Genomic DNA, 13168 nt, shown 5'->3' on the forward strand with positions numbered 1-13168 from the left:
TCTTTTTTGGAGAATTGATTTAATTTATTGATGGTGCTGGTCCGATAATTACCAAATGTTGCAGGATTGTCTCACAACTTCCACTCTAGTCCATTGTGAGAAGTGATAGGACACACCACCAAGGTCAAGGGTCATCTGGAGTCAATAACGGGTGTGGCCTCCGCGTGTGTTGACAACTGCATTTTTCCTGGCTTAACCGCCTGCCCCTTGAAGCAACCAGAGTTACGGATGACGTCCCGGGGGATGGTGGCCCCCTCGGCCTGCAAGGCTGCTGCCAGCTTTTCGGGCAGGGTCTGGGGCTGTGGTTGTCGCTGTCGGAGGGTCGGTCCAAATCGTCCCCTAGATGCTCAATTGGGTTCAAATCCGTGATATCGATGGCCAAGGAAGGACATTAATGTTGTTGTTCTGTAGGAAAGCCGTTGTGAGACGTTGCTGTGTGAGGCCTGGCGTTGTCATGTTGGCAAACACTGCGTTGGCGTTGGCCATAACTGAGAACGATGTACCCCCGCCGAATCTGTCCACTTCCTACACGCAGTTTGCCGCATAACGTTCACCACGACGCCTAAACACGCGACATCTTCCATCATGACGTCGGAGCAGAAATCGGGACTCGTCACTGAACCACACCTGTCTCCATCGCAGTTGAGGCCATTGTCGATGAATCTGGCACCACTGCAGTCGGAGTCGACGGTGTTGTGGTGTTAAGATGACACCTCAAACTGGACGTCTGGCACAAATTCCTACCTCACGTAGGCGGTTCCGTACGGTCTGGTCGGATATCCTGCGCAAACCTGGTATTGCTGCGGCTGTGGAGGTGGCAGTAGTCAATTGTTCCCGAAGGTGGCGTACCCGGATGTAGCGGTCCTGCCCGGGGGTAGTGACCCGTGGTCGACTGGATCTAGGGAGGTCACGTGTTGATCCATGTTGCTGGTAACGGTCCCACAGTCTGGAGATGGTGTTTGGGGACACATGGAATGCCCTGGCAACGGCCGTTCTGGATTCGCCTGCGTCTAGTCGGCCGATGGCATTGTTTCTCTGCGGTTCACTGAGACGTGGCATGTCCTGGATTGTCAACTGTCGGCCAGATACAGAGGCCAGGCAAGCGAACACCCTGCACTTTTATACTGTCGGTGTTCATGTTGCATGTGCAGACAACGCACGTGCAGTGGTGACATGGTTTGCACATGGCTGCGTTTTTGCGAATATTCACATTTTGGAACTTTATTGTACAGTAGCTGCGTTTTATCGAATGTAACCGTGGGAATGTGTTTGGGACATGCAATGACCTTATATTCACAAAGCATGAACCGGTAGGAAACATAAAATCGGAGTTATAACCCATTTGTACCCTTTTGTGTTTCTTTTTTTGAAAAGTATAGTAACCAAACACTATTGTACATACAGATATATGTTTACTTCAAACTGATCTTCATGTAAAGAAGAAGATGTCATCTTCTAAATTCTTCAAAACAAACAACGCAAACAGCATGTCAACTTTTACTTCCACGTTTACGTGTGATGTCAAACTTTGAGCCGTGTTTACTTGATTTCTGATGTCGTGCTAATTATTAAGTTGTAGGTTTTCACGTGTGATGTCTCATATATCTTTATCAGTTGCATCCTTCACTGGAGAAATGTTGGTTTATATATTCCAATTCATGTTTGGATACCTGTATCTGCCAAGGAATAAACTTAAGATTCTAGCAGCACATTGTATTTGAACAATTCTTTGACACAATATTTATTTTATGTGTATACCAGTTTGGATTCACAAAATGGAAAATTTGGTATAAATACAATGTTCTTTAAATTGGTGGATTATCAATAATTCATTATTTGGTCAAAACATAGAAGCATAGAATTAATTGATAATAGTATTTTTGTATCTACATAAATCCATGTTAAATATTCGAACATGCTCCCCCAAATGTACAGTTTTTCTGTTTCCGATTCTTGATGGCGAGAGCAAAAATATTGAAAATAAAAGTAATTTCTTTTAGGTACATGTGCATTATCTAGTCAGTTTTGCCAATTTCTCTATATAGAGAGATTTAATACATTTTTAATCTTTATTCAATTTAACCAGCCATCTTGAATGTCACGTCCTGGCTCAATGTCACGTCCTGGCTCAATGTCACATCCTGGCTCAAAGTTTGAGGTGATTATTTTAATCATTTGATGCAACCAGTCATCATTATACCTTTTATTTATGCTTGGAACATTGAGAAGAAGGAGAATTAAAAAGGATTTTTATTTCTGAAAAATAGTTTTAAAATAAAACTAACTTTTATATGTCAAATCAGCAAGGACAAGACATTATATATTTTGAAAAATAATTTAATATACTAATTATGATAATGAAAGAAGGGAAAGTAGTATTTTCATATGCAGTATATTTTAGATATGATGTCCTGATACCTAATTTTTTAATTTGACATAACTAATGAAATATTACCAAAAAATAAATGTCATGTCCTGGCTTACAAAAATAATTTTTTCAAATAAAACCATCATTAAAACCCACAAAACATTAAATTAGCAATAAAATGTGCTTAAGGGTATTTAACGTTAAGCTATAATAAAAACTTGGTTTAACAGATCATGACATTTTGAAATTTTCACACCCATGGACCAAATACCACGGAATGGCCCATATATGTGTGTGTGTGTGTATATATATATATATATATATATTATAGAGTAATCTATGACTGAAAGAGCGATCACAACCGTACAAATGTCCGTCTAGCTCTCGAACGGCCGAGGACTCAGGCTAGTGCTGGCTCCAGTCTAGCCAGTGAAGTCTTTTTCACCAAAGGTCTTAAGTCTGGTTGATTTATTTGTTGTAAACATTTGTAGCAAATATATATCGTATATCAAGAGCAGGAAGGTACAACGTGCACTTTACACAGTATTATAGATGGCACATTTTTTAACTCTACCAACAATGAATACATAGTAACATGTACGCATATGTCTTTATTGCAGTTTGTATCTTTGTTACCTGTGCAGTATAAAGTAGTTAACAACAGCCAGGCTGACGGAATGAGTCTTATACAATGTCTAGTTTGAATCCTGTTTGTGACGGTTTATTTATACCTTGTTTCATGCTTATATCCAGTTTTAAAAGGTTCCTTGGGCACACACCCCAGCTATCTGGGCTGTCTGTCTTGAACGTGGATTAGTGGTTAGTGAGAGAGAAGGAAAGAAGGAAGAAATGTTTTATTTAACGACGCACTCAACACATTTTATTTATGGTTATATTGAAAGACGAAACCCGCTGTCGCCACTACATGGGCTACTCTTTTCGATTAGCAGCAAGGGATCTTTTATATGCACCATTCCGTAGACAGGATAGCACATACCACGGCCTTTGATGTACCAGTCGTGTTGCACTGGCTGGAGCGAGAAATCGCCCAGTGGGCCTACCGACTGGGATTGATCCCAGACCAACCGCGCATCAATGGAAAGCTTTACCACTGGGCTACATCCTGGCCCCTAGTGAAAGAGAAGTCGGTGTAATGACCTCCTCACACCTACCTATTGAGTTGTTAAACTCGCTCTGGATGGGAATCGGTGCAGGGATGCGAACACAGTACCTACCAGCCATAAGTAGTTGATTTATTTGTTACATATATATGTTCTAGTACATACTGTATATGATTTACCAAGAGCAGGAAGGTGCAATGTGCACTTTACAGTGTGTTACAGATAACACGTTTTTTTAACTCAGTTAACCAGCAATTCAGACGTAGACATTCAATGTGTTTATTGCAGTTTGTATCTTTGTTGTCTGTGCAGTATAAAGATAATGACTGCTAGGCTGGTGAAACTGTTTGTGTAGATAATGATTCATGTGGAGAATGTCATTGTCAAGGGAGAGGGCCAGATACATTTGTACACGTGCACTTTGTAAATGTCATGAGTCAGAATCAATGTTCACTCTATTTATATACTTATACATGTTGCAGATCTGCATGGGTGTGGTTCTCAAATTACTCTGACTCGTCAGTATTAATACATGTAATGTACAGTGAAACCTCTCAAGACCGGACCCTCTTTAAACCAGACATTTTACAGAGTCCCTTCTTTAAAAAAACAGGACAGAACTTAACCTCTCTAAACCGGATCCCTCTTAAAACCTGACATTTGTGTTGATCTCTAGGGTATCCAGTGTAGAGGGTTTTCACTGTACGTCTGCATCTATGTGGCAGTGATGCGCGGTCGGTCTAGGATCGATCTCTGTCGGTGGACTGATTGGGCTATTTTTCGTTCCATCCAGTGCTCCACAACTGGTGTAACAAAGGCCATGATATGTACTATCCTGTCTGTGGGATGGTGCATATAAAAGATCCCTTGCTGCTAATCGAAAAATAGTAGCCCATGAAGTGGCGACAGCAGATTTCCTTTCTCAATATGAATGTGGTCCGACACCATATAACTGTAAATAAAATGTGTTAAGTGCATGCATTGTTCAATAACACATTTACTTCCTATATGGCAGTGTTAAAGTGGCATTCACAAATTTTAGAAGTGTTAGATAATTTGTTTATTTAACTATATATGTATAAATACTATTTGATCAATACCGGTCTCAGTGGTACAGTGGTTAAGTCAGTTGACCTAAGGCTGGTAGGTACTGGGTTCGCATCCCAGGCAGTACTGGCTCCCACACAGAGCGAGTTTAATGACTCAGTGGCCACTACGCTGACTTCTTGCTCACTAATTAACCACTAACAACTAACTCACTGTCCTGGACAACAAGCCCAGATAGCTGAAGTGTGTGTGCCCATAATTGGACATAAGCACAAAAAAAAAGAAAAAAAAAGTGTAAACAAACAACACTTTGATAGCATAATACATGTTCATACCCAAGGTGCCACTTTTCTTCAAAGGCCATTTTTTTATGTTTAAATCTACTGCATCTGTGTAGTGAAGTCTGTCAGCAGCCAGCTCAGCTGCTTTAAAAGGTTAATTTTGTATTCTTTAAATTATCTTTAGCAACTTACTACTGGAGGGGCATTATATCTAGTTTAGTCAGTAGATGGCTCACTTAGTTGATTAGTTCGTGGGATCAAAACTTCTTTGGTAGACTCATTCTCTGATTAGGGTTTTTTCCTATCCCACTTGGTGCCTTATGACTGGTATACATGTGTCAGGAGGATGTGGTATGTGCTGTCCTGTCAGAGGTTTCTTTTGTTTAATGACACCACTAGACTATATTGATTAATTAATCATTGTCTGTTGGATGGACATACGTTTGGTAATTTTGACTCATAGTCATCAGAGGAAACCCGCTACATTTTTCCTATGCTGCAAGGGATCTTTTATTTGTACTTTCCCACAAACAGGAAAGCACATACCAGTTGTGGTGCACTGGTTGGAACTAGAAAAGCCCCAATCAGTAGAATGGATCTGCCGAGGTGGTTTGATCCTGTGATGCAAGCACCTCAAGCGAGCACTCCACCGACTGAGGTAAATCCCATCCCCTGTCAGTAGGAAAGTGTGCACATAAAAGATCCCTTGTTGCTATTACTTGAAAAATGTGGGTTTCCTCTAAAACTAAGTACTGTATACACGTATGTCAGATTGTGTATGACATACAGTAGTTTAATAAATGTACTCTACTGGTGTCACGCAACAGAACAAACACTCTTGAAGCCTGGGGTCAAGTGGTTTTAGATTCACTCTGGGGTCGGTGACTTGTGAGTCAATCATTCAGGTTTCAATTATAGAACACTGGGAGTCATGGGCTTACGTTTACTTCTTTTTGTTTTCTAGCCAATAAAGGAAATGTTTTATTTAACGACACACTCAACACATTTTATTTACGGTTATATGGCATCAGACATATGGTTAAGGACCACACAGATATTGAGAGTGGAAACCTGCTGTCCCCACTCCATGGGCTACTCTTTTCGATTAGCAGCAAGGGATCTTTTATATGCACCATCCCACATACAAGATATTACATACCACAGCCTTTGTTACACCAGTTGTGGAGCACTGGCTGGAACGAGAAATAGCCCAATGGGACCACTGACATGGATCCATCCTACACCGACCGCGCATCAAGCGAGCACGTTACCACTGGGCTACGTCCTGCCCTCTAGCCAATGATGAACATTATTATGAATTTGTATCTTAATTTTACAAACATAATATATAATAGTGAATTATTTAACTACTTACCGGTAATTTATAAAAAAAATATTTGTGCTTGTACTAAAAACAACTGAATTAAAAAATATATATATGGGAGAGACTATCCCCGGACCCCCTAGCATTCTCGCGCCTAATTTATTTTGCCAACCCTTTGAGCTCAAATCCTGGGGGACACATCCCAGACCCAACACACTAACATGGCATGGTAAAAATGCAGTTTTTGTTTTCTAGTCAAGATATATAATTTTATATTTACAATTATTTTACAAATGACCATTAAAAGTTTATAAAAATGTATACACGTACATGTATGATAATTGGTGTACTTGTACTACTTGTGAAAAGTATTGTGAATAAAATTGAACTGTGGACCAAAGACGGAAAATAAAACCCCCGAACCATCCCATCCCTGTCATGTCATAGGGTTTTACGTGCACATTCAGAACAAGCTGTTGTAACGCATGCCTGTCATGGGCACGAGCCGGCCTTGGCCGGCTCCTCCGTCCATAACAGGAAAGGTGGGGGGTGGGAGAGGAGGGACCACCTCCACTGGCAGGTGCAAGGGAGCACCAGCAACCCGATCAAGTCGGTAGCAGGCGGGTGGGGGTGGTGGTATGGAATTTTGAATGGAGCAATTAATGCCAAAGAGAAAGGGTGCGCAATTTTGATTGAACAAATTTGGCGCAATTTTTGAACGGTCGGTCGAAAGGTAAATGGCAGAGCTAATATAGGTTTTGATATTGGTGAATCCCATCCCTGTAATCGATCTTAATTTATATCTGCACTCAACTCAACTGGTTGATGTCCTGCAAGGTTGTAGTGTACCAATCGATGACACCATGAAGTGTTACGTCTCACTTTGCATTCTAGTGGGACATATCACTTAGATAAACATGTACCAATATATTTTTAATGATATGAGTAATAATTAGTTATATAACCATGGATAAAAATGTGTTAAGTGCGTTGTTAAATAAAACTGTTCTTCCTTTCTTCTAATGAGTTGTATTTCCTACGTTTCAGGATTTGTTGTTGGTCAGTCTGGACTCCTGGAAGCCGTGGCCCAGCTGATACTGGCCTACATAATACTTGTGCTCACCGTGCTGTCAATCTGCGCCATTTCAACCAATGGGGCTGTGGAAGGGGGCGGAGCTTACTGTATCCTTTTTGTCATAAAGTTTAATGTGTTAAAGAAGTATGTACATGTCCCGGAATTGGCCACTGGCGATGTCGGAGGTTAAGTCCAGGATGAGCGTGCTTGAACCTCTTCTGGGCATGTCAAAAGAGTTCCCATACCCATATGCGTAGCAAAATTTAAATGTAGTTTGTCAAACCTTAGTGAATTGAAATTCATTTTTTTTTTATTTGACTCGTTTCATTTTGTATGACTTTTTAGGATCATGTAAATGATGCAGGGCTCACCCTGTCCATTGCCATATTAGCCTACTACTGGTACCAGTGTTCTCGCTGGGTGAAAATTAAAGGAGGGCGGCCGCGCAGCACCACACCCTTCCAAAAAAAAAGAGAAGAAATGAAACCAAAAAAAAAAAAGTGGGGGGGGGGGGGGGGGATAGCTTGGTGGTTACCATGTTGTTGTGTGTTGATAGACTTTGTGGAAAGACATACTCCTTATTTTGATTACAAAAAGTGTATACGAAATACAAGCAGACTCTTCTTTTAATTGAACCGAAGATGTTATCGGTCTGATATTCACTGGCAGTTCCGGTTTTGCTGAACCGATCAAACTTTTAATATTATTATTTTAATAAAGATTTCAAGATATACGAAAAAGAAAAAAGACAGTTGTGTGATCCCCATATGTCGAAAACATTTTTAGCTGCAAAATTTTGTTAATAAGTGTTCCTTAAATTAACCACATTTTTAATAATTTAAAATAGTCTACATGTTTTAAAAAACCGGCCTTGGTGGTGTCGTGGTTATGCTATCGGTCTACAGGCTGGTAGGTACTGGGTTCGGATCCCAGTCGAGACATGGGATTTTTAATCCAGATACCGACTCCAAACCCTGAGTGAGTGCTCCACAAGGCTCAATGGGTAGGTGTAAACCACTTGCACTGACCAGTGATCCATAACTGGTCAACAAAGGCCATGGTTTATTCTATCCTGCCTGTAGGAAGTGCAAATAAAAGATCCCTTGCTGCCTGTCGTAAAAGAATAGCCTATGTGGCGACAGCGGGATTCCTCTCAGAAAGTGTCAGAATGACCATATGTTTGATGTCCAATAGCCGATGATAAGATGAAAAAAAATCAATGTGCTCTAGTGGCGTTGTTAAATAAAACCCCCACAAAACCCCCCCCAAAAAACCCCATGTTTTTAAAATGGCTAAACCAAACTTTGTTCCATTGTTAGCCCTATGATATATCATCAGTTTAAGATGTGAATGAAAAATAGCTTTTGCAAGTGGTGCACAAACAAAACAATGGGTTGTTCAATTTACTGTACTTCACTCTCATTGTTTGTTGAAACAATACTTATTCACCACAGGGCTCGAACGTAACATCGGTCATAGGTCGGGAGCATCATGATGGGAAATATATTAGCTGTATTAAAGGGACATTCCTGAGTTTGCTGTATTGTAAGATGTTTCCGACTAATAACATATTTCTACGATTAAACTTACATATTAAATATATTTTCTTGTTTAGAATATCAGTGTCTGTATATTCAATGTGTTTCTGTTCATCTTAATATATGTAAGAAGCCCAAACTGGATTTGGTCTTCAAATAATTTTGTACGTACGACAAAATATATTTGAGAAAATCAAATAAAATTTAACCTAGTACAAATATTAGAATGATCAGAAACACGTTTAACATACAGACACTAATACTTTATGCAGAAAAATATATTTGATATGTAATTACTATCGATAAAAAGTCTCTGTTAGCAAACTCTAGAATGTCCCTTTGAAGATGTGTTCATTTAATAAACCTGTACGAAAACAGGTGTCAGTTGTTTTGCATGGTTACCTTGGAAACGTTCAGAACACTTTCAAAGCAGACACAAAGGCTAATTGATTAAATAACACCATCTGTTCGTGATTGAATAATAAACCAAAACAAACACATTTTTATTAACTAAAGTATGTAAATAGACTGCATATTTAAACATATCACATATGTCACAATCGTATTCAGTTAAACGTTTGTAGTAATGTGGGGGTGTGGGGGGAATAGTCCAGTGATGAAGCACTCGCCTAATGCATGGCCGGTCTAGGATCGATCCCTGTCTATGGGGGTATTAGGCTATTTCTCATCCCAGCCAGTGCACCACAACTGGTATGTCAAAGGCCATGGTATGTGCTATCCTGCCTGTGGGATGGTGGCTATAAAAGATTCCTTACTACTAATGGAAAAAAAGGCGAGAATATGTTTGTTAACGTGCTCTCAAATCCCACACATAATGGTGTGATGAGAACGGGTTCTGAGCTGTTTACAGTTTCGAATACACAGTACGTGTACAACACACAAGCTTATTAAAACTAACACATGTTGGTGTTTTGCATTAGTAAATGTTGTGATAATATGGAGAAGTGAGCTTGTAGTTAAATATAAATATATAATCTATAGTTTTCTTCTCCGTTCACGGATATGATCAATGAATCTAGGTGAATATAAAATTTTACAACAATATATGAGTCTTAGACGGAATGTAATAATTATAATTAGTGTAAATATTGTTTACTGTTGATAGCTGTGTACAGATATGATCAATTGATGTACATGTTCTCATTTTGTGTCCCGCCTAATGGCATTTAGGGCAGCGACGAAGTTCCTCCACAATGGTCTATCCCTTGCCAATCTCTCGATGGTTCCCCAACTGTGTCCTGTCTCCTTCATCTCTATTTCCACTGTTCAGTGCCATGTTTTCGGACATCCTCTCTTTCTTTTCCCTTCAGAGGTCCAGCACACTGCAGTTCTGGTGATAGAAGACACATCTATCACCAGAACTGATGTACATGTAGCTGAATATAATAATAATATATAAGAATAAATTTAATAATTATAATTGCCATAAATATAGTTTTCTTAGCTGTGTACAGATATCATTATAGATATGATCAGTTGTTTTACATGTAGCTGAATATAATAACAATATATAAGAATAAATGTAATAATTATAATGAATGTAAATATAGTTTTCTGAGCTGTGTACAGATATGATTAGCCGAGCGCTGGGGCCGGAGTTTGGCGGAAGTATCGGTTTCCTCTTCTTTGTCGCCAATATTCTCGCCTGTGCGCTCTATGTGAGTGGATTCGTCGAGGGGGTCATACAGAACTTTGGACCTGGGGGTAAGTATGGCAATAACATATGAAAAGTTAATTTCCAAATCATGACACAGGGTTCGTACGGGTCATGGAAATCCTGGAAAGTCATGGAATTTGTAAATGTCATTTTCCAGGCCTGGAAAGTCATGGAATTTTGATATTGGTCATGGGAAATCAAAATCTATCTTAATACTACATATATTTTAAAACTAACAAGTTTTAGAATTTAAGTAGCAAAAAAATATAAGTATTTACGATATTAGGTGACTAATGGAAATACCTCAAGCTTTAATAATTTTCGTAGTACAAAGGATCAGCATAACTTTTATGTTTTTCATCTGCATCATATTGAACAAAGCAACATTATTTACTTTACTGAAGTCATTTGATGCATATAAAACACAAATGTATATTTTAATAATAGCCTGCCAGCAAAAACTTATTAACCTTGACCTTAAATACGAACTGCATTTAAATTAAAGTGCCAAGAACAATTTCCTTCTTTTTTTTTTTTTTAATTTTTTTTTTTTTTTTTTTTTTTTTTTTTTTTTTTGTGAGAAAACAGAATGTGTACATAATAATCTTTATTATTAATATTTTTTTTTAATAATATTTAAAATATCAGATGGTATAAATAGTACAAAAAAGGTTCTATTTATAACTGAGTTAAAATTAATTCTATACTTTTTTTAAATTATGAAGTTAGTTGAGATATCTCACATGCATTACTCAGAAGGTTCATACATGTATTACTATTTTTACTGACTAAAAATGGATACATTTGATGTCAGAATGAATGCATGAAACAGTTACAAAAACATGTTTAAATAATGCACATGTATATCAATAAATAATTAATACGTTTTGTAATTTTAAGGTTTTTTATTCCCCTCTCTGTGGTTTTGATAGAATGTTGTCAATAAATTTCATTAAAAACAATCTGAAAGTCATTTTTATTTTTATTTCCTCCATTCTGCCATTTTAAAAAAAGATTGCCTGTAAACCAACAAATTAAATTGGAGTGGCCTAATACAGTAAGTACCTATAGATTTAGTTGAGGATTGTAAAAAACAATCTTTCAAAGGGTCATGGAAAATGCCTTTAAGCAGTCATGGAAAGTCATGGAATTTGGTTACTGATAAAGTGTATGAACCCTGTGATATATGTCCATTTACATTATTTTGCTTCAACATGATTTTGCTTCAACATGATATAGCATATATCATATGAAGCATAAATGTTTTGTTTAAATTTTATTACAGGAAGTAGTAGTGTGTGATATACTGAAATATTACGATTCAAACCGAGTGTCTAAGTCAGAGCCTTTCAGACTGAATGTGGAACATGAAACATTACAAAATGTAGCGATAAATGTTAACTTTGCCTATTTTTATCACACTTCACCCTTTTCTTCTGGGAAGGGAGAAGTCACTTCTCCTACTACTATTTCAGTTCTAGATTAGGGCCTGATATTTTTTGCGTGTTGTATTTTAATGGTGTCACAGACTGACCATGCTGTGCTGTATTACAGGGACGTTCATTGATAAGGACGGCGGACTGCCTGATGGGACCCAGTGGTGGAAATACCTCTACTCCTCCATCGTTCTCTTCATCTGTCTCGTCGTCTGCATTATTGGAGGCGCCATGTTCGCACGTACTTCAGCATTTATTTTACTTGTAAGTCTTCCTGCATCATAGTAATATCAGCCTTCCCACCTCCACCCACCCCCCCCCCCCCCCCCCCCCACCCACCCAACCCATCCCCCACATCTAGTGTTGGGAACTTGGAATTTCATCATCAGTCATCGTTCTCTTCATCTTTTTCATCATGTACGTTATTGGAGGCAAGCACTTCAGCATTCATTTTACTTGTAAGTTTTAAACTAATGTAATAAAATTTCAGCTCCCCCAACCTACCCTCCATCTTGTGTTGGGAACTTTGTATTTCATCATCCATCGTTCTGTTTGTTTGTCTCGTTGTCTGCATTATTGGAGGCGCCATGGTCGCACATACTTCAGCATTCATTTTACTTGTATGTCTTCCTTCATCGTAAAAATGTCAGCTTTCCCACTCCCACCCAAACCCACCGAACCCATCCCCCACATCTTGTTCCCCCACATCTTGTTGGAAACTTGGAATTTTATCATCAGTGATCGGTTGTGATTGGCTCACACCAACTGATCAACTTTTGAATACACAATCAGAATTATATGAACCTATTGTTGTGTTCACCAGGACAGACCCTACAAATCACTAATTGTACGTACGTGACTGCTTAATTTCTTTTTCCTTTACACTTGAAAACAAACATACTCCAAAATATTTACATTATTTCTATCATCTAACAAGGCTTCTAGATTATGGTAGCCCCACTCCCATGGCTGGTGATATTCAATGTTGGGCTAGTAAATAACTACCATTGCCATGCCCGATGGCTAGTGAAAAAAATGTCAAATGCTGCATTTAAGTATATTTTGTAAATATAAATATACTGACCCCTACCCCCATTCCCCAATCTTGTTTTTAAGCTCTATCTCCCCCTTCAGGCGACATTATTACTATTAAAGTAATGTAGGGCTAGTGAATTTTTAATCGTGGCTAGTAAATATTCAAAATCACTGATCCCATGGCTAGTGGATTTTATAAGAATTCTAGAAGCCCTGCATCTAAACTAGAAGATTAATTACAGGTAGCATTTTCCGCATAATCGAT

At 38.6% G+C, this 13168-nt stretch overlaps 1 protein-coding gene across 2 annotated transcripts in view; it reads left to right on the top strand.

Moving 5' to 3' along the window:
- LOC121390068 (solute carrier family 12 member 9-like) overlaps positions 1-13168 on the top strand; it is a 38125-nt gene that overhangs the window by 9467 nt on the left and 15490 nt on the right. For both annotated transcript variants that reach the window (XM_041521779.1, XM_041521778.1), the window contains exons 2-4: positions 7189-7323; positions 10345-10479; positions 11987-12132. In XM_041521779.1, coding sequence (XP_041377713.1) covers positions 7189-7323; positions 10345-10479; positions 11987-12132 — 416 coding nt within the window. The remainder of the gene's footprint in view (positions 1-7188; positions 7324-10344; positions 10480-11986; positions 12133-13168) is intronic.

This window comes from Gigantopelta aegis, chromosome 15 (assembly GCF_016097555.1).
Source record: "Gigantopelta aegis isolate Gae_Host chromosome 15, Gae_host_genome, whole genome shotgun sequence".
Taxonomy (NCBI): domain Eukaryota; kingdom Metazoa; phylum Mollusca; class Gastropoda; order Neomphalida; family Peltospiridae; genus Gigantopelta; species Gigantopelta aegis.